At 40.9% G+C, this 18,570-nt stretch overlaps 1 protein-coding gene across 1 annotated transcript in view; it reads right to left on the bottom strand.

Moving 5' to 3' along the window:
- Bdp1 (B double prime 1, subunit of RNA polymerase III transcription initiation factor IIIB) overlaps positions 1-18,570 on the bottom strand; it is a 96,145-nt gene that overhangs the window by 40,115 nt on the left and 37,460 nt on the right. Inside the window, 8 exon segments of the mRNA XM_052743439.1 lie at positions 826-1,030; positions 2,119-2,288; positions 4,271-4,493; positions 5,250-5,431; positions 6,091-7,202; positions 7,205-7,281; positions 15,964-16,094; positions 17,482-17,689. Of these exon segments, the coding sequence (XP_052599399.1) occupies positions 826-1,030; positions 2,119-2,288; positions 4,271-4,493; positions 5,250-5,431; positions 6,091-7,202; positions 7,205-7,281; positions 15,964-16,094; positions 17,482-17,689 (2,308 nt within the window).

The raw sequence follows: 18,570 nt of genomic DNA, 5'->3' as shown, positions 1-18,570 counted from the left end.
ACTCTGTAGCCCAGGCTGGCCTCGAACTCACAGAGAGACACCTGCCTCCGTCTCCCGAGTGCTGGGATTAAAGGCGTGAGCCACCACTGCCCGGCTTAGATTTATTTTTTCTAATACCAAAATACTTATTAGGAAATTGATTAAGGGCCAGAGAATAAAAGTACCAGGCATGACAACCTGACTCCAAGCCTTGGAATACAAATGGGAAAGAGAGCATGCTCCCACAAGTTATCCTCTGACCTTGTGTATGTGCTGTGGCATGTGTACATACATATGTGCATATGTGCCATACCCACCACCCACACACACAAATAAATTAAGTAAATGTTACAGAAGAGACTAGATAGAGCTGGACATGGTGGCACATGCCTACAATTGCAGCATTTGGGAGGGAAAGGCAAGTGAATCAGAAATTCAAGGCCAGTCTCAGTTACACACTGAATGCAAAAGAAAAAGCAGTAACTTGGCTGAACGGGACGGAATGATGATGTATTTCTGTAACTACGGCACTGAGGAGGGTGAGGCCGGAAGATGAAGGCTAGTCTCAGCTAAATAATGAGATACTATCTGAAAGGGTAAGTAAGAAAGGTTCTTTGAAAAGTTAAACTGTCATTCGAAACAGTATACCATTATCAGTGCATACACATGATAGAACTGCTGTTTCCTGCTAGAGAATTGCTACTGTAGTACTAAGGGAAAGTTACAAAACTCTTCAGAACATACTAAACAGCAAAGGCTGGATTCAACAATAAGAATGTGAGAGAACAAGCCAAGGCTGAGCTATCATTTGTTGTTTTAGTACACACTAAGGATCAATTCTCTCACCCTCGTCAGGGATTTTGTCTCATCTTTTTGTAGTTCTGATCCTTCATTCTTAGCTGAGCCTTCAAGTTCACCTTTTTCTACTATCTGCCTCTGTCTGGCCTTTTGTACATTTGGTCTTGGTCTTTGAAGTCGACCTCTCACTGGAAGAGTAATTTGGACAACACTTTGCTTTGTTTCTTGTGTGACCACATTCATCTTCTGAGTCCTAGAAAAAAGGACAAGGAGGAAGAGAGAGCTTGACTATAAAAAGTTGACAATTAGAAGAACATGTAACTTGAATTTCCTCCAGTAAACTCCCATGAAAATATTTTTTTCAAATCACTCAAGGAAAATATCTTCTCATCACAAAAACATGTTATAAAAGTTCAGGGAGCCATGCGGGGGAAAAACATTATTTCAGGTTTGGAGATGTAGCCAAATGGAAAGAAGACATGGCCAGGGTAAAGCCTATGGCTAATCTCCAGCACAATAAAGATGAAATGACAAGGGGGTGGAGGAGCAGTGGAGCAGGAGTAACCTCATTTTAATTCTCAAATGTTAATAAACTTATATGATGTGCCTAAAATAACCTAATGTATAAAAGTCAGATGATGGGATGGTGGGTGCCAACAACAGAAGGAAGGGGAAGAAGCGGGAAGTGGAGGTTACCGTTTAGTGAACACAAATTTCATTAAAAGGTTTATGGAAAGTAAAGTGTTCAGGAGATAGATGGTGGGGTTGCCTGCAAACAATGAGACAATGCTTTATGACTTGTATCATTAGGTTTGTACAACTAAAAACAGTTAAAAATGGTAAATTGTACGTTATGTATGTAGTCTGCCAATTTTCTAAAAGGCAAGGAATTATACCACATATACATATATATTTTAGTGTTCTACCTTCCATAAGTCATAAACAGTTAACAAGAAAGAGAAAAAGAAAGGAAGGAAGGAAGGAAGGAAGGAAGAAAATGGCATTAAAAGATGTTCAATCCCGGGCTGGAGAGATGGCTCAGAGGTTAAGAGCACTGACTGCTCTTCCAAAGGTCCAGAGTTCAATTCCCAGCAACCACATGGTGGCTCACAACCATCTGTAATCGGATCTGGCGCCCTCTTCTGTATACATAATAAATAAATAAATCTTAAAAAAAAAAAAAAAAAAAAAAAAAGGATGTTCAATCCCATCTAATTTTCAATTTTGGGCGACCCCTCCTATGAATTAGACCAATTATTCTCTATAGCACTTGAAAAAAAATAAATGTTTTAAAGAAAAGCATCTCTTATCTTAGATTTTTAAGAAAATATCACTGTTTACCCAATAGGAACAACTAGGCCATTTTCCTGGTTTTGTGTTAACTGAGAATCCTCTTTAGGTTCACATGAATTTGGCAGTGAAGAATCCTTTTCAGTCCGTATGCATGGTAGTATCACAGCCTCCTCATGACCCAATTTATCATTTTCTCTTGATGCCATTCGGGAAGGTACCTTCAAAAAATTTAAAAAGAAAAAAATTCACAAGCTATTAGTGTAATAAACTGGCCCACTCTTTGTGGATAACAGGGGCAGTATCTACTTCCTAGCATTTCTACTTCTAAAAGTTCATCTTATAAAACCATGTAAACAAGTACATACACGTGCATACACATGGAGAAGGCTCAGGGTCATCCTCCACATATAAAGGATGAATAAAGCACTGGAAGTAAGATTGTATTCCAATAGGAAATTAAATTTTAAGTTCATTTTTTTGGAGGACATTGTTGGGCATTGAAATCAGGTCCTCAAGCATGCAACACAAATACTCTATCACTGAACTAACTTTTAATTATTTTTCTTTCTTTGTTTCTTTCTTTCTTTTTTTTTTAAAGATAGAGTCTCACTGTATAGCTCTAGCTGCCCTGGAACTCTAAGAGATCCACCTCCCTCTGGTTCTCAGTGCTGAGATTAAAGACAGGTGCCACCACACCTGGCTCCTGAATTTCCTTACACTGAAGAGATAGGAACTCACTTTGCTGCCTATTTTCGAGCTAGCCTTGACCTGCAGCTCTCCAGCTTTGGCCTCTTAGACAGCTAGAACTATAAAGTACAGACCGTACCACACCTAAGTTTAGCCTTAAATACTCTAGTACATAACCACATTAAAAATCCTTTTTTTGGCCGGGCGGTGGTGGCGCACGCCTTTAATCCCAGCACTCGGGAGGCAGAGCCAGGCGGATCTCTGTGAGTTCGAGGCCAGCCTGGGCTACCAAGTGAGTCCCAGGAAAGGCGCAAAGCTACACAGAGAAACCCTGTCTCGAAAAACCAAAAAAAAAAAAAAAAAATCCTTTTTTTTTGTACTGAGCCCAACAGATGTTTAAAATATTATGTTAAGCGGAAATATCTGATGCTAAGGGACGCTGGCAATTGTGAAATGTAATACTAACACACACACACACACACACACACACACACACACACACACACACACACACACACATTTTCAAACCTGCTAGATTAATTAGGGAGGGGAAAGGAATGGGATACAGGGCTCTCACATTTTGATTATCCTGACAATCTCAAGATTGTCAGAAACTCTAAAATGAAATGCTAACATTCCAATTGGCTTTTAGTTTTTGTTTCGTCCTTGTAGTCCTGGGGATTAAACCTAGGACCTCACAGATGTTAGGAAAGCTTTCTTCTGTTGAGCTCTCTTCTCACAGTCTTTCTTCTTAACTTCTATTTTGAGACAGGTTCTCATTACGTTTGCCCAGGCTGGCCTTGAACTCACACTTGAACTTGTGATCTTTGTTTCCCAGGTAACTAGGATTTCAGGTCTGCATACCAGGCCTGGCTAAATTGAATGTATTTTAAAGTACTTTTTAGAATTAAAATTCATATTTTGCACTTTAGAATAATTCTTTGTATTTTTGTACTTTCCCTAACTTTGTGAAAGTTAAACTACTTTTCCTATTTTATTTTATGTGTATGAGTGTTTAGCCTCAATGTATGTCTGTGCATCACATGTATACAGTGCCCACAGACGCCAGAAGAGGGCCTTAGATCCCCTGGGGCTTGAGTTGCAGATGGTAGTGAGCCAGGTCTTCTGGAAGAGCAGTCAGTGCACTTAACAGCTAGGACATCTCACCAGCCCCCCAGCATTTCATTTTTCATGTTGCCTTAATAACAGTGAAATAAAGCACTATTATTCCCATTTTTCCTGAGGAACTTGGTACATCATTTGGCTATGGTGATCTCACCAGAATGTCAAGCAGAACCTAAAATTTCTTAGATGCCTTCCAAAACACACATTTGCCCACATTTCCCTACCAAATATCCAATATTTTAACATAAACTATATGGAATAATAAAGCACACTAAGCATAGAACAATACTATACACATTAAAACTACATGAACTTTTGATGGTTTAATAACCATAGTAACAACAAACAACAAAACCCACGAGCAAACCTCCCCTTAATCTTCACTCACATGTTGAGAAGAGGGAGAATCAGCTTGTTCACTGTCCTGCTGTAACACGATGGTCTCCATTTTGTCTGCTTCTGATTTCTTCCCAGGTACACAGTGTTCTGCTTCTGTGGTTGCTCTCTTTAAAGCTGCTCTTGACAAGTTTGGTTTTGGTTTTTTGAATCGACTTCTCAGAAAAGGAGCTGGTTTAACTTCGAGTGGCTTCTGTTCTTGAGGAAGAGATTTGCTTTTGGAACAAGGATTATCAAATGATTAGAATGAGTTGAAGTACAAAAGTGAGTCAACTTAGGACAACCTTAGGGACTGGCAGTAAGCTTTTAATTGTTTTTGTTTTGTTTTTAGACAGGGTTTTTCATTGTAACCTAGGCTGGCTTGAAATCTGCTCTATTAGGCCAGGCTGGCCCTCAACTGTCCTTCATCACAAGTGTGGGGATGACAGGCATGCACCCTCACATCTGCATCTGCCTAATTCTATTTTTTTTTTTTTTTTGGTTTTTCAAGACAGGGTTTCTCTGTGTAGCTTTGCGCCTTTCCTGGAACTCGCTTTGGAGACCAGGCTGGCCTCGAACTCACAGAGATCCGCCTGGCTCTGCCTCCCAAGTGCTGGGATTAAAGGCGTGCGCCACCACCGCCCGGCTTAATTCTATTTTTTAAGGCGAAAAAAATGGAACTATCCATTAAACTCTGAAAACCATTGAGTTAAACAATCCAGGTACAAGCCTATCATTTTTTGCATGAAGAAAGTACTGGTCAAACCCATATTGACTTACAAGTATGTGTTACATAAAATTTGTTAATAAATTTCACCACTGGCTATCAGAATGGCCTTAATCCTTTCTTCCAATCTTCCATAAACTATCTTAAAACTTGTAACACTATCCAATTTATGTTATGGCTTGAAAGCTCACTTGCTTTAACATAATCAGCAAATAGAACTTCACATTCTTTTTCTTTAAAGGCGCACAGACCTCCATACTTGTACCTTAAGTTAGTATCTGAAAACTTCTCTAGGACATCTGGAAGTGGTACCCCTGGTTCTGTTTCATGGTGTCCAGAACTCTGTGACGAAGACTCCACGTGACTTAAGTGACTTGATACTTCCTTGTCAGTATTTTCTTTTTCTTCCACAAATGTAGGCATCACTGAAATTTTACTGCTGATAGTCTAGAGAAAAGAATCACAACACATCATCAAAAACAGAAATCCTATAAGCATTTCATATATTTTAAACAAAAGCTTATTTCCAAAACAGTGATTTAAAAATACAAAGGCTTATTTTCAACTGTTAAATATAAAAATCACAAATATGAAAACTTAAAATTCAGAAATCCCTTCCCTTCATATTGTATATTATGACTACTCCAAACCACAGATATCATTACACACACACACACACACACACACACACACACACACACACACACACACACACGTTAAGAAGAAGTCTTCAAAAATGTTAAGTGTATGAACTACAAACAACAGAAAACTTCACCAAAAGATCTAAAAATGGAGGCAGTAAAGTATCAGAGAAAATAAAAACATATGCAGCCTCTGTTTATACTAAGGTTTCTACAAATTCAGTCCAATTTCCTATATGTATTTTTATCTAAATGAGCAACTTCAAACTGCCATTAGGATTAGTAACTTTTTAAGTGACTACACCAGTTCTTGAAGAACCTGAGACAAAAAGATTAGGGCTGGAAAAGATTTTAAATTTTTAGTAGCGATGTTAAGTATTTTGGACTTAAGGGTAACTGTGTTAAATTATTTTGGTAACCTTGCTGAGAATGTTTTCAAACATTGTAAGATGGAGAAATACATACTCTTCTATCCAGTGAAGGCCCGGAGCTGCTGTCGTCACTGCCGCTCTGAATTCCCTCTGCCTCAGGCTGCCTTGAGACATGCTCCTCTGGTTCATGTTCTCCTGGAGCAGCATCTACCTTTTCTGTTTTTTCTAAGTCTGCCACCATTTCCTTTCCAGATCCTCTCTCCCAAGAGACAGAACTCTCTCCTGCTCCCTTCAAATCTCCATTGGTTTCCTCAATGGCAGTCGTCTGTCCTGACCCCATGACTACCGAGGAAACGTCTCCTTCTGCAGTGTCTTTCAGGTCGAGCTCCTTTTCTTCCACAGCACTCCCCTCCACTCCCGCCTTCTCTCTGCTCGTGCTGCCGCGTGGACAGAGCCCACCAGGCAGCTGCTCTGCAGCTCCCACGGCCGGCCCTCTCTGGGAAGCTCCTCCTCCAGTCCCCTTCAGGTGCCTTTCCACGTCACCCACGGTCTGGGCCTCCTCGGCCCCCTTTATTGGTGCAGGTATTTCTCGTCTTTCAGTTTCTTCTGAATATGCCTCCCTTTTTTCAGTGCTATCAATCCTATCTGGTGTCCTGTCTCTTGTGGGCAACTCTTTTCCAGTTTCTTGCAAGCCTGTCTCTGGTTCACTAATTGGACCGACCTCCCTGGGGCCATTTTCCTGTGGACTTATTTCTCTTCTTCCAGTTTCTTCCAAATTTGTATAAATTTCCTCTGTGGTATCAATCAGCTCTGGCACCTTCTCCATAGGAGAAATCTCATTCAAAGATGCTTTCAAACCTGTCTCTGTTTCCATAGGGATGTCAATCATTTCTGCTGCCCTCTCCCCTGGGGAAATCTCTCTTCCAATTGTTTCCAACCCTATCTCCATTTCCACAGTGACATCCGTCATCTCTGACATCTCCATAGTAGAAGATGTGTCAGTTCTTCCAGTGTCTTTGAAATCTGATTCCAATTCCCTCGTGGAAGGAGAAGCAGAAAGAGCAGCAATAGTCACATTTGCTATCTTCTCCCCTGGGGAAGTGTCTGATCTGGTAGTTTCTTCCAAAGTTACTGCTATTTCTCCAGAAACAGGAATCTCCTCTGGTACCCCTTCCCTGGAGGTCATTGTTTTGTTTCTTATGTTGGTTTTGGTTTTGGTCTCTGAAATCGAGTCCTTAGAACTGGAGCTAGATTCAGTTTACTTGCTTTCTTGCTCTTGTGAATACTACAAAAGAAGAGAGACAAATTTTAATCCAGACACCAGTTGAACAGATGACAGTTAAAGAAATCCTATAGAAACACTAAAAACTCTCAAGATTTGCCAAACAAGGTGGCATATGCCTTTAATCTCAGAACTCAGGAGGTAGAAGCTGAAGGATTTCTGTGACTCCGAGGCCAGCCGGGTCTACAGAGTGATATCCAGGACAGCCAGGGTTATATGGAGAAACTCTGTCTCAAAAATATGAAAATAAAATAAAATTTTGATGACATACAAGATCCAGCATGGTAGAACACGCCTTTAATCCCAGCACTCAGGAGGTAGAGGCAGGTGGAGCTCTGTGAGTTTACACAGTGTTCTAGGACAGCCTGATCTACACAGAGAGACCCTGATTTTTTTGTTTTATGTTCTTAAAATAAATAAATAAATAAAAGCATATTGAAGGACTGAGGTTGTAGTTCAGTGGTAGACTACATGCTGAATATGTACTATGCCCTGAGTTTACTCACAGCACATAAAAAGGAGGAGGAGGAGGAGGAGGAGGAGGAGGAGGAGGAGGAGGAAGAGGAGGAGAAGGAAATTAATTAAGTCTCACGAATGGCTGTCTAGTTAGAACTGGAAAATAAATGAGAGAAACAATCCAATTAGTTGAAATTACAACAGAATTTTACAATAATTACTTGTATCTATTTATGGTAGACACATGTAGAGAATGTTAATGAGGTCAATCAGAGTACCAGCTGACTGTGTTGAATAGTGACCCTCAATGACCCCTTTGTAATTGTTACTTCATCCTAGACAAACAATGGCTGGGAAAAACTCTGCAGAAATTTGCAATCACACTAGCTCAAGCTGCATCTGGTACTTTGACCTCTGTATTCCTACCATCTTTTGCCTAGACATACACAGCCACAACAGACCTGCTGACCTCAATAGCTAGATGGAAGTATGACTCAAGTAAGAAAATGTCTTATGACTAAGAATAACATCTACCCTTTATACTTTTATAAGACAATTTAAAAGAAGATTTCTGTTACTATAGTTTAAGAGCACATGCTCTCAAGATAGAAGGATAGAAAACATAATATTTTGCTGAATTCTACTTAGCATACAATCAACCATTTACATCAAGCACTTTGCTCTCCAGAAGAGCAGCACTCTTTGATTTGTATTTTAATCATCACAACAGATGGCAAATCCAGTAAAATATACAAAGGGAGCTATTAAGTAAGGTCACTAGTGGGGAGAAGTAGAGCACAGCTTTAGTCCCAACACTCTGAAGAGGCAAGTGGATCTCTGAGTTCAAACTTAGCCTGGTCTCCACAGCCAGTTCTAGGCCAGCCAATACTACACAGTGGGGGGGATTGGCTGAACAAGTGCATCACCATATACTCGGCTTTAAAAAGATTTGAGACAACAGATGGTCCAGAGGGTAAAGAGCTCGCCCTGCAAACTAGATGAGCTGAGGGTGATTCCCCGAACCCAAGACAGAAGGAGAAAGACTTGTGAAACTTGCTCTCTAACATGCCATAGCACATGAATACCAACACACACACACACACACACACACACACACACACACACACTGAATAGGAACAAATAAATGTTAAGTTTTTACAAAGTTTCACTGAAAATAGCTTGCAGGAAGATGAAGGAGTACAGCTGAATAGGATGGAAAAATATACTCTACCTGAAACTGACCAGCTTCACCACACACACACACACACACACACACACACACACACACACACACAGTACATAAACAGTAAAAACTGATTAGTCTAACCCTCAGACAAGGCAAGTTGCAAACAAGACTCTCAGATAAGCCCAGTCCCCCAGAAGAAGCAGAGACCAGAAGAGCTGCCTTGAAAAGCTCGGACCAATTGATGCACACTGTCTAATCTGCTGAGCTACCAGCAGGCTTGCAGTGTGCTCCAGATCCCTAGCTTTTGTGAGCTGTCACCAATGCTGGGGTGCGTCTTGGTGACATAGCTGTCTTTGAGTCATTTCTGCTCCTGTAATCAACCCCTAACCTACATTCTTTTTTTTTTAATTTATTTTAATTTATTTTGCAATACAATTCAGTTCTACATATCAGCCACAGATTCCCTTGTTCTCCCCCCTCCCGTCCCCCTCACCTTCCCCCCAACCCCCCCCCATTCCCATCTCCTCCAGGGCAAAACCTTCCCCACAGACTGAGGTCAACCTGGTAGACTCAGTCCAGGTAGGTCTAGTCCCCTCCTCCCAGGCCGAGCCAAACAATCCTGCATAGGCCCCAGGTTTCAAACAGCCAACTCATGCAATGAGCACAAGATCTGGTCCCACTGCCTGGATGCCTCCCAAACAGATCAAGCCAATCAACTGTCTCACCCATTCGGAGGGCCTGATCCAGTGGGGACCCCTCAGCCATTGGCCTAACCTATATTCTTATACGCAATTCCAATAAAATTCTTCAGTTCACCAAACTGGACATTGGTGCAACAGTTTGGTCTCTCAAGAGCTCCCTATCTAGGGTGATCGGATGTGAATGTGCTGCGTCTCCCCAGTAAAAGTCTGTTACACAACAACAGCAGAACAGCTGTGGCTCAGGAATGTGACTAAATCAAAAGAGTTAACAGAAAGGAACATTCCTAACACAAAGTCCATAGTAAAAGACATGTCAATTACCCTGATCTGATATATTTGTACATATGAATTAAAATGTCAGCACTATACTCTATTATAATTACTATGTTCATTAAAAGTAATCTATTTTTGAAAAGACATATTAATGAAAAGACAAACATTGCTTCTTAGGAAAAAGAACTTCAATATTGACTTTTCTATGGGAAAGATGCCTGAACACAGGTATTAAGATCAACCTCCCGTGGTACTTATTAACAACAAAAATGTTAAAACCTATTTGGAGTAACTAAACAGTATCTGTTGTCCACTTTTGGAAGATGATAGCTAATGAAAGGTAAAGAAAAATTTAGCGGAGTCCACTCAAGTGCCAAACCACCTCCCACCAACAAATGAGCCTGGGATCATTAAGCAGTACAAGCAATGTCTGTCGAGGGCCACTATATCAAAGTTTAAAAAAAAAAAAAAAAAAGACAAAGTAAAATGTGCACATTTCATTAGTTATTTCTCCTGCTTGAAATAACTACCTTTCATGTGAGTTTGATAACAGAAGGCAGATCCTTAGGAAGAAGACAGCCTTCTGAACTATATTTAACTGAGACACTTACAGCTATCATGAACTTTAATAAATGATAATATTAAGTCCTAAATTATTAGAAATCAAAAAAAGGAAATTTAATAGTAATGGAAGATGTTCATTTCACTGTGTCATTTAAGATTCTCTTCACTTTTCTAAGCAACAGCTAAGACAGAACAGTATGCTCTGAAGGTGGGGGAGGAACACTGAGAGTTAAAGGTTTATGTGGGGATTGGGTTGGGGATGGAGGAAGAGGGAATGGAGCAGATTGACCAAAACTGAAAATGTATCAAGAGCCCGATGGAAACCTACAACTCTGTAAGCTAACTGCACGCACGTGCACACACACATACACACACAAAAAAAATACATTTTAAGTAATTTTAACATAGGCACCTTGTATGGGCAGACAATGCTTTCACAAGGACATGGTTTATTAAATGAACCATCTCAGGGCCAGATATGAGATACTTCTTTATGAAGTTATCAGTCAGGAAGGTTCCAGAGGCCCCTCAACCAACCAAAGCTATCACCATTGCTCTTGGCTGCTCACCATAACTAGATGGTTATGCTAAAGATCCCATTGCTAAAGATACAATACACTCTCATGATAGGACATAGAGAAACCAATTTGAACTGACCAGAAAGCCTCCTCTCTGCTGGCTACTTTTCACAGTGTGGGAAGATGCTATGCAGGCACTGGGAGAAGAAATTCCGATATTGGTGAAATTATTAAGGCCACTCCACATAGTTAAAAGGGAGGTTTATGTTGTGGGGTAACTTACAAGTGAAGGGATAGGTTACAGGGTCTGGGAAAGGTGCAGTCTGGCGGTGTTCTCTGGAGAACTCTGCTTGGTCTACCTCCAGTGTCCAGGGTCCAGGAACCGAGAAAGCCTGCACATCTGGATCTCCGGTCTTCAGGGTCCTCTCTTGGCCCCGCCTTGTAGGCGTGACAGTTACCGAAGCCTCAATGGGGGTTGAAACTTCCAGATCAAAGCTGGAATGGCTACCCAATATATTCCTCTATGGTCTTACCCAGTGAACCTTGAAGGCTGTAATACTGACCTGCCAGGCAAGATGTGCCCAATGGTGCAACAGTGTCATAAGTGTGTGTGTGTGTGTGTGTGTGTGTGTGTGTGTGTGTGTGTGTGTGTGTCACACATGCACGTGTGTGAGAACTAATCACTTTCTGATTGGATTTGAGACCTACATCACAAGAGGGAAGTCATGTCTGGTATTGGAAACCTGCTCAAAAGCTCATCACCGAGGAGGTTTATAGGCCCTAGCTGGGAACCTTCTGCTGTTTTCCTAAAAGGACACGGTGTCAACTGTCTTCTGAGTGTTTATGTTTATACACATCTATCAAGGCTGCCGTCCACTTTGGTCAGAGGTTTCTTGCTGCAGTGGGCAACAGGGAATTCAGAAATACCTGATCAAAGTGTTCACAATAAATGACTGCTGAGTGCTGGTCCCGAAATGGAACACCTATAGGAGCTCCCTTAACACTTAGGGAACATCATGAAGACGGGACAGAAAGAACGTAAGCGCTGAAAGATGAGGAAGGGTGCAGCAAAACACGTCATCTGGACACGTCACCTGGACACGGCACGGCCTCTGTCCTCACGAACGCACTGCAGCTATGGTGACCTGCCCAAGGGTAAGCTAACAAGACGACAAGTCAACATTCCAGCAGCAGCACCAACTGGACTCGGGGTTTCCAAAGCAACAAAGAAAACTGGAGAGGGCATGAGGATAAAAACAGAAGGGAGATACACGTCGGGGAGGAGGTCGCAGGGGGACTGGGAAGAGGGAGTCAGGGGTGGGTAAGATCGAGATACATTGCAAACATGTTTGAAACCATCAAAGACTACTGGGCCCCAAGACAGCTTAGCTGGTAAAGGCGCTTGCCACCAAGTCTGATGACCTGATCCCCTGGACATACATTTGTCATGGAAGCAGACAAACTGACAGGAATAAGCCAAGTGTGTGTGCACACACCTGTAATTCCAGTACCTGGAAGAGGGTAGAGGAACAGAACTTTATGGCCATCCTCAGCTATGTGAGCTTGAAGCTAACCTGAACTACATCAGTCTCAAATCACCTCCAAATACATACCTATATACTTAGTTGAAGTATACAAGATTTTAAATATCCTGGACTAAGTTTCAAAGAAATACTTACTACTTTATCTAAGAATCTTTTAAGTGTTCTTCGTTCTGAGATGCCTTCCCTTCTCCAATAGAATCTTGAACAGGACATAGTGTTCAGAGTAGAGAAAATGGGGAAACTACCTATTATCTATATATAAGTTAATTAGATAAAACACAGAAACTCACAATTGTTTCCAAGGCTCCTGGATGTTTAAAGGCCAGAAGTATCACATGGTAAAGCAGTAAAGACACTGCCTTTACAGAGGGAAGTTGCTAATGTCAGGCTGGATATTAATTACAAATATCCAGAAACTGTGCTTGGTGGTATGCACCTATAGTCCGATTGCATGGGAGGTGGTGGCAGAGGGTGAGGAAAACGTTCTGGGAGAGCTGCCCCTGTCCCCCATTACCTGCAACACTCGGGATAGCAGGGCCTGCACCTCCAGTGGGCAGCTCAATACAGCCAACCCCACTGGCGGAGGTGTGGGTGAGCCAGCCAGGAAGTTTGTGAGTATGGGCTAACCATCCCCATTACTGATCTGTCATGTGGCAGCATGAGCTGGAGAGAGCTGGCCCTGAAGTCATAAGGACGGGAGAGCTGGCCTTGTCCCCACCAGCTGCAACACTTGGGAGAACAGGTCCTGCACCTTGCCTGGGCAGGACGATAGAGCCAATCCTGTTGGTAGACGTGTAAGTGAGCCAGCCCCAATGTTGTGAGCATGGGAGAGCCATCCAATCTCATCTGTCTGTGGTGCCATGCTCAGGGGAAAGATGTCCTTCATCCTACCCCACCCCACACCCACCCTCACCATCAATGCCTGAGGCAGGTGGGAGAGCTGGCCTTGGCCCTCATCAGCTGCAGCACCAGGGAGAGTGGCCCTATGCCACGCCTGGGCAACACAGTAGAACTGACCCTGAAGGTGAAGGTGAGGGGATCTGACCCCAACGCCAAGAAAACAGGAGACCTGGCCCACCCCTTATTCACTGCTGCCAGGGGTGAACTCGCCAGGACAATGCAGGAGAGCTCACCTTGGTGATGAGGACGGGGGAGAGCTGGCAAGCTGACCAACCCCGCAACTACCCAGGCCTAGAATCAGGGTTATGTGTTGGCCCACTCCACATCCACCTCATCTGTGATCCGCTGGAGCACATGAAGGGACTGTACCCAAAGCTGCAGGATCTCCACAACACAGTCAACAGCAGGACAACCAAGAGGAGTCCCAGTTAGGGTCCAGCACTGATAGTGTAGCAGAAACCAGAGGCCTCGAACCAGACCAATGCCTCTCTGCAATGAACACTTGCAAGTAAAGACACGGACAAAAGGGTTTACTGTGTGACTTACTGTGTCACACTACAGCTTCCATGATGACACTGATTTTTTTCCTTCTCTCTCTCTCTCTCTCTCTCTCTCTCTCTCTCTCTCTCTTTTCTTTTCTTTTTCTCTTAAATTTCATTTTATTTTGGGAGGGAGGTTGCAAGGGCAGAAGATGGATACAAAGGGATGGAGAAGTGAATGGGATGGAGATGTGTGATGTGAAAGACAGAAAGAATAAATAAAAAGGAGAAAACAATGTACAATAAATATTCAATACACTCAAAATGATACCTGGGTGATTAAATCATGTTTAATTACATCTTATGTAATTAAAATGTGTAATTTTTATAACAATTGGTTTTTATATTTTTGCTTTTATGTGAAATATAATATTTTAAATACAAATTAAAGAAAGTATTTTTTGGTTTAAAAAAAAGGGAAAAGTTCAAGGTCATTCTTATCTACACAGTAAGTTCACAGCAACCCTAGGCTACATGAGATCCTCTCTCAAAAAAATAAAACAAAGAAACAAACAAATAAGGGAATTTTAAAAATTAACCAGGATTCTAAAACTCAGTAAACACTCAAAAACTTAATTAATTTTCTTCTAAGACACCATAATCTAGATAATATAAATACAAAACCAATCTGTCAGATAACTACAAATAAAATCTATTATCAGAGATGTGTAATAAGGAAAGAAGTTCTATAGGGCACAGTAGTAGTCAAACAGTTAAAGGGAACTAAGAAGAAATAATAGATGAAGCAAGAAATAAAGGCATTTCTTCATTTCCTAGCCTTTCCTTTCAGGTTAGATGCTACTTAAACAGGCCTATGAAAATATATCATAGGCCAGACTTTACATGTAACTGTTAGAGAACAGATACACAGAAGTCCATGCTGTTATCTCTACATCTACATGCTTCAAATAGTACCAAACCATAAACATCCTGGTAATTCCATCCATCTGGTTTGGTAAAATAATAAACAGCAACTTTGGCTATGAAAAGGATGTGCTTTACAATCTAACAGATTTAATTTTAGAAAAATCAAACATTACCAAAAGTAGCATTTCTATTTGGATACAGACACCTAATTAATATGCTTGTTAAATGAAAAGCCTAGTCCTATTAACTCAGATCCTAGATTATATTAAATAGCTTTCTTCAAATCATCTTTAACTTAGGAACTAACATGAAAAGTTATTCCTACACAGTTTTTGAATAAAGCTATACATATATCATCACCTGTACATTGATTTAATGTGAGGGTGGGGCACAGGCACCCCCACATGCACATCGAGGTCAGAGGATAACCTGTGGGAGTTCCTTCTCGTGCTGTCTCATGTGGGACCCAGAGATCGGGCTTGACAGCAAGTGCCTCTTTACCCAGCAAGCCATCTCACCAACCTCTTACACTTTTTGTGGGTTTTTTTTTTTAAGATTTATTTTTTAATTTATGTGCATATGTATGTATGTGTGTGTGTGTGTGTGTGTGTATGTGTGTGTACACACATACACACACACACACACACACACATATCACATGCATTCAGGTGACCAATGAGGCCAGAGGGCATCAAAATCAAATGCCCTAGAACTGGAACTACAATCAGTTGTGAGCAGTGGTGTGGTGCTGGGAATCAAACCTGGCTCATCTACAAGAGCAGTAAGCAATCTTAACAGCTGAGCCTTGTCTCTAGCACCATAAATATTGCTAAACATAATCCAAATTGATACACAGACAGAGAGGTCAGTTAGTTTGTTTCTGAGGGTCAGTGAGATGGCTCAGGAGATAAAGCACTTCCTTCTAAGCTTGGTAACCTGAGTTCCATTCCCAGGTCACGAATGCTCTGTGGGAGGAGGGAACTGATGCCCAAAAGTTGTCCACGGACCTCCATGGCACGCATACACTCCATGTCTATCTTAAAGCACAGAATAAATAAATTTTGTTTAAAACAATTTATTGAGCTCTAAAGGCTTACTAAGAATTTCTAAATTACATAACTGATAAACAATGCTTACCTTGGATGTTCATTAAGAACCTTGGGCTCATCAGACTGCACACTTTCCAAAAGATCCTTTTTTTCAGGCTGTGGTATGACATCTTCACACTGAAAGTTCTTAACTGACTCATTTTCCATTTGTTGAGGAATCTTAGTAACAAAGTTTGTAATATTTTAGATTTCACAATGAAACATAAAACTTTTAAAATTTTTACTGAAAAATCTATCTTAGCCAGGTATGATGATGCATGTTCTGGCACTTGGAAGGTAAATGCAGAAAATGCAAACAAACCAGGGCTACACAGGGAATTTGAGAACAACCCAACTACAAAATATCCTATCTCATTTGTATAAAGAAAATGGTAAAAAATGTCAAAATTATAAAATAACAGTCAAAAACCACATTTTAATGTTTTTCCTTTAGCTAGCTTGAATATTCCATAAGTCTCATCTTTACTATGTCTTAAAGTCCTATTCTTTTCTGTCCTATCAGAAAGCAATGCTTCAGACTCATCTACTTCCGACCGTTTCCATCTCACTTGTCAGAATCCTTCCCAGTGCTTGCATTTCTAAATTCTTGTTGTTGGAAGTAAGTAAGACACTAAGAAAATAATGACAGACGGGGCAGGGATATAGCACAGCTAGTGAGAGTGCCTGGTTCCCTCCACAGCACCACACAAAAATGGGCATGGTGGGGCATGCCTACACACTTAGCACTTAGGTGGAGGCAGAAGGATCTGAGTTCAAGGTTATCAGTTACACAGTGAGATGGAAGCCAGCTGGGGCTACAGGAGACTCTGTCTAAGATATAAAAAAATTAAATTATAGCAGAAGGAAACGAAATCTTAAGTCATGCTAACTCTTTGCTTTCTTCCAAGGACTATATAAATAATCTAAAACTCCATGAGCCAGGGATATGGTTTAGTAGCAAGAGTGCTTTCTTAGCATGAAAGAGGCCTAAGGTTTGGTCTTCTACATCTGTGTGTGTGTGTCTCTCTCTGTCTCTGTCTGCCTGCCTCCCCACCCCCCTCTCTCTCTCTCTCTCTCTCTCTCTCAATCTCTCTCTCTCTGTCTCTCTCTCTCTCACATACACACATACACACATACACACACACACACACACACACACACACACACACACACACACAATTCATTATCTGGTTTTGGAATTATACTTAAAAGGAGCACTTTTTTGTTTAAGCCAATGTTAAAATTCACATATATGACTATCTTTTCAGAAGGAGACTGAGAATGTGGCTCAAGGGTAGAGTGCTTGCCTAGCATGCTTGAGAACCTGGGTTCAATCTGATGCACAAGGAAAATCCAAGTCCACATATGAGGTAAGTTGAGAGCAGACCAAGAGTCATGTACAATGCTCAAATATCTAAATGATTTAACAATAAACAAAACTCCTCACTATGAGATTTTGGCCACAAATGTAATAAATGACACACATAAGCTTATTTTAAAAGAGTGAAAGCTTACATTAAGGCTTTTATACTTGCTTAATAAATGTTCTCAGAATCAACATACTTACCACAACACAGGATTCATTTTGTTCTCTATCAACACAGGATTCATCTTTATTCTTCTCTATTCTTTTTTCCTGTGGTGTAAGAATTTCTTTTCTTTCTGCAGCTTTCTGTATATTTGGCCTTAGTCTTTGCATTCGGCCCCTCATTAGTCGTACAGGTCTTAAGACCTTTGGTTGACCATCTTCCTGTACACAAGATTTTTCACTCAAACTATAACCACAAAGAAATGAAAGTATGATTACAGCAAAGTCACAAAGTTATATAAATAAGCAAATCATGTTAAATAGGAAGCATTTTTCAAGTATCCTCAAGAACATCTTCAAAAATATTCACTATACATCTACAGCCTGCTCTTTCAAACAGACGATTCTGGAAGCCTAACTATAAAAACCTCTTGAACAGATACCACCTCATCCCCCTCCCAACAGACAAATCTTCCTCTGCCAATATGCCTTCCCTATCACTGATGATGAAAATGTAACTGCAAAGCAGAACTCACTGTCACAGCTGATGGTAAGAAAATCATATGCTATCACCACACTTCTCTGGACGTTCCATATAAATATATAAAACATATCTCCCAGCCAGATCCTGTGCATAATAATGAAGAAACATATGGCCAAGTGCTAAAAACCATATGGGAGCTGGGCGGTGGTGGCGCACGCCTTTAATCCCAGCACTCGGGAGACAGAGCTAAGCGGATCTCTGTGAGTTCAAGGCCAGCCTGGTCTCCAAAGTGAGTTCCAGGAAAGGCGCAAAGCTACACAGAGAAACCCTGTCTCGAAAAACAAAAACAAAACAAAAAAAAAAACATATGGGAAGAAATAGATGAACACCTTAAGCAAAGACCCTGATAAATAGCTTAGCAAAATGTTCTTCATTGTTGATCTTGACAGACATAATTATCATAGGCATTGAAAGAAAGTGAATCCTCCAAAAAATAGGTGATATTAAGGTCCTCGGGAGAATCAAGAAAAATGTTATCCCATGCCTCATTTCCTATTGGTATATCCATTAACGTTGCATAATAAGTTGTAAGTCTTTAAAAAAGCATCAAAATCTCACTCTAAAAATGGAAAAATCTGTATCAA

This window comes from Peromyscus californicus, unplaced genomic scaffold, assembly GCF_007827085.1.
Source record: "Peromyscus californicus insignis strain IS unplaced genomic scaffold, ASM782708v3 Scaffold_18__1_contigs__length_77618521, whole genome shotgun sequence".
Classification (NCBI taxonomy): Eukaryota; Metazoa; Chordata; class Mammalia; order Rodentia; family Cricetidae; genus Peromyscus; species Peromyscus californicus.
Note: the sequence above shows the minus strand (reverse complement) of the source record. Positions and strands in the feature narration are given on the sequence as shown.